This window comes from Penaeus monodon, chromosome 26, assembly GCF_015228065.2.
Source record: "Penaeus monodon isolate SGIC_2016 chromosome 26, NSTDA_Pmon_1, whole genome shotgun sequence".
In the NCBI taxonomy this organism is placed as follows: Eukaryota; Metazoa; Arthropoda; class Malacostraca; order Decapoda; family Penaeidae; genus Penaeus; species Penaeus monodon.
The window spans coordinates 38,247,524-38,250,023 of record NC_051411.1 but is presented as its reverse complement, the minus strand read 5'-3'; the positions used below and the strand labels follow the sequence as shown (position 1 = coordinate 38,250,023).

Sequence of the window (2,500 nt, the reverse complement as noted above, 5' to 3'; positions counted from 1 at the left end):
CTCAAACAAAAATCAAATTATGGTGGCTACAAGCTGAAGAAATTAAAACAACAACAACAACACTCAAACCTACCAGTTTCATATCCTTGACAACTATAATCCGTCTCTGATTCTGAATTTGTGTCAGGAACTTCTGGGATACAGAACTTGTACAGACCAGCAAAACTCTTGGATCTTCTGTTGCCTGAAGTGGTTCGTTGACTACTTCTGGATGATCCAGGAACTGTTGGGGGTTCTGTACTTGCTTCACCATTCTGGGTATTCACTGTATTGACAGGGGCTTCTGAAACACCTGTCTCTGTTTTGCCATTGATTGTATCTACATTACTATTTACATTTGCTGTACTTTGTGTCCTTATACTATTACTATTAATATTACTTGATGGATCTAAAGATCCATTTGATGCCTGTTCCTGATTTACAAGCTGTGTCTGGAACCTTGATTCCACAGGAATCAGATTCTTAGCTACCAGGGTCCTGAAATAGCAAAAAGCAGTATTACAATAAGAAAATTCAGGCTACCAAAAATCATATTCTCACACTCTCATTTCTTTAATCCATAGGAATTCAGTGGAGAGAGAGAGAGAGAGAGAGAGAGAGAAGAGAGAAGAGAGAGAAGAGAGAAGAGAGAGAAGAGAAGAAAGAAGAAAAGAAGAAAGAAGAGAGAAGAGAGGAAGAGAGAAAGAGAGAGACAGAGGGAGAAGAGAAACAGAGAGAGAGAGAGAGAGAGAAGAAGAGAGAGAGAGAGAGAGAGAAAGAGAGAGAGAAAGAGAGAGAGAAAGAGAGAAGAGAAAGAGAGAAAGAGAAAGAGAGAAAGGAGAGAGAGAGAGAGACTTACCTCACATCATTAAAGTGGAATCGATTTACTCCAAAAGCTTTCGCAAGGGAATCACCACCACAATTAACATAGTGAATATCTTGTGGGTCGAATAAGCTGCGATTACTATAAAGATAAGTCTTCAGCAACTGCAGAACCTGCAGAAAACAGCCATTAAATTGAGGAAAAACAAAACAACTTGAACTAAATGAACATCTGAACACTTTATAATATACAAATAACCAGTATATATCAAGAGTAAGTCAAGGTAAATGTTCTTGAGAATGTTGTTAATCAAAATTACTAATTCAGGTTTGTAATATTACAAGAAAACCAAAAAAAATTCCTCTACCAGTCTGGCACAAAATTTTCCAAACTACGAGATCACAAATATGGTCGCAAGTTATCAAAATTGCTTTTTTGGAATCCACACAACATTTATGGCTACACCCCTTCTGCAACTCCGTCAGCCAAAAAAGTACTTCACCCTTCAGCTACATTAATTGGAAAGATATTACTATTGTCACACTGTATAGTACTGAAGGGCAATTTTTCTGGAGCACTTGGTTACTTCATGGCAAAATCTTTCTTATTTGTAAATTGATTTGGGGTAAGTAATACAAGACCAGCATTTCCACTTTCCATGAATGGCTTTCTGTATTGTGTTTTATTTCTTTATATTGTTTGAAATTATTAATTCTCACCAAATAATGATTAATACTATTACTACTACTGCTACTACTAATAATAATGACAATAATGATAATAATGGTAATGATGATGATGATACACAACAATAACAATAATAATAAAAAAAAATATTAGTATCAATAATACCAATAGTAGAGATGGTAATAAAAACTGATAATATAACTGATGGTAAATCAATAGTTATAAATACCAGCAACTGAATTAATGCTGGAAATGATTTGGAGTATAGATCATCCTTGATTTGTGCTATCATTTCATATAGCTCTGATATAATAAAGCTTTAGGTCTGGGGAAATTAAAATAAAAATATATCACAATAATTACCTCTTTAAACTGGTATGGTTTATGCACCGCTCCAACAGACGCAAAGGCATCTCTGAGCTGAGGCGTGATATAATACATTTTACAGCCACCACCAACTGCACTGGGAGGTTGGGAGCCTCCTGTTTCAGCATTTGTCGGGGTGCTGGAAGTGCTTGAGTGTTCCGTTCCATTTTCTTGTTTTGCAGGATCTTCTCGGTCACCAGCTCCGGCACTTCTGCTGGAAACATTTGTGACCACCGAGGAGAGGCTCGTTGCCTCAGGCAAGTCAGGGGGCATCTCTGGAGCCTTACATTGTAGCCTGAAAAGGTAATCAGGTATATATAGGCAATCCTGTCATTATTTCAACAGCCTTTAGTCATTCTACTTTTTCTCTTTTGTTCCCTAATGAATAATTTCAATGACATTCAACAGACATAATTTTTACATCTTTACACATCTATATCAAACATGTCTTTACATTTTATCTACATTTATACCTTTGAGAAGTACTGATAGTGTAATAATATGATCAAGAATCATTCAACCAGACTAGAAAACTCATAAATTGTATATTTGATGTAGTGAGAATAAAAGGCATATGTTTCCAAAATGAGATTAAAGTTTATCAATTACAGAGATGATTTAACTAAGTGTATATCCTCTCATCCA

The 2,500-nt window shown here is 35.7% G+C and overlaps 1 protein-coding gene across 2 annotated transcripts in view; it reads right to left on the bottom strand.

The window, feature by feature from the left end:
* The window catches only part of LOC119590140 (E3 ubiquitin-protein ligase Mdm2-like), a 10,109-nt gene that overhangs the window by 5,569 nt on the left and 2,040 nt on the right, over positions 1–2,500 (bottom strand). For both annotated transcript variants that reach the window (XM_037938919.1, XM_037938920.1), the window contains exons 2-4: positions 1,853–2,150; positions 839–975; positions 74–477 (exon numbers count right to left, since the gene is read on the bottom strand). In XM_037938919.1, the coding sequence (XP_037794847.1) occupies positions 74–477; positions 839–975; positions 1,853–2,128 (817 nt within the window). In that variant the 5' untranslated portion in view covers positions 2,129–2,150. The remainder of the gene's footprint in view (positions 1–73; positions 478–838; positions 976–1,852; positions 2,151–2,500) is intronic.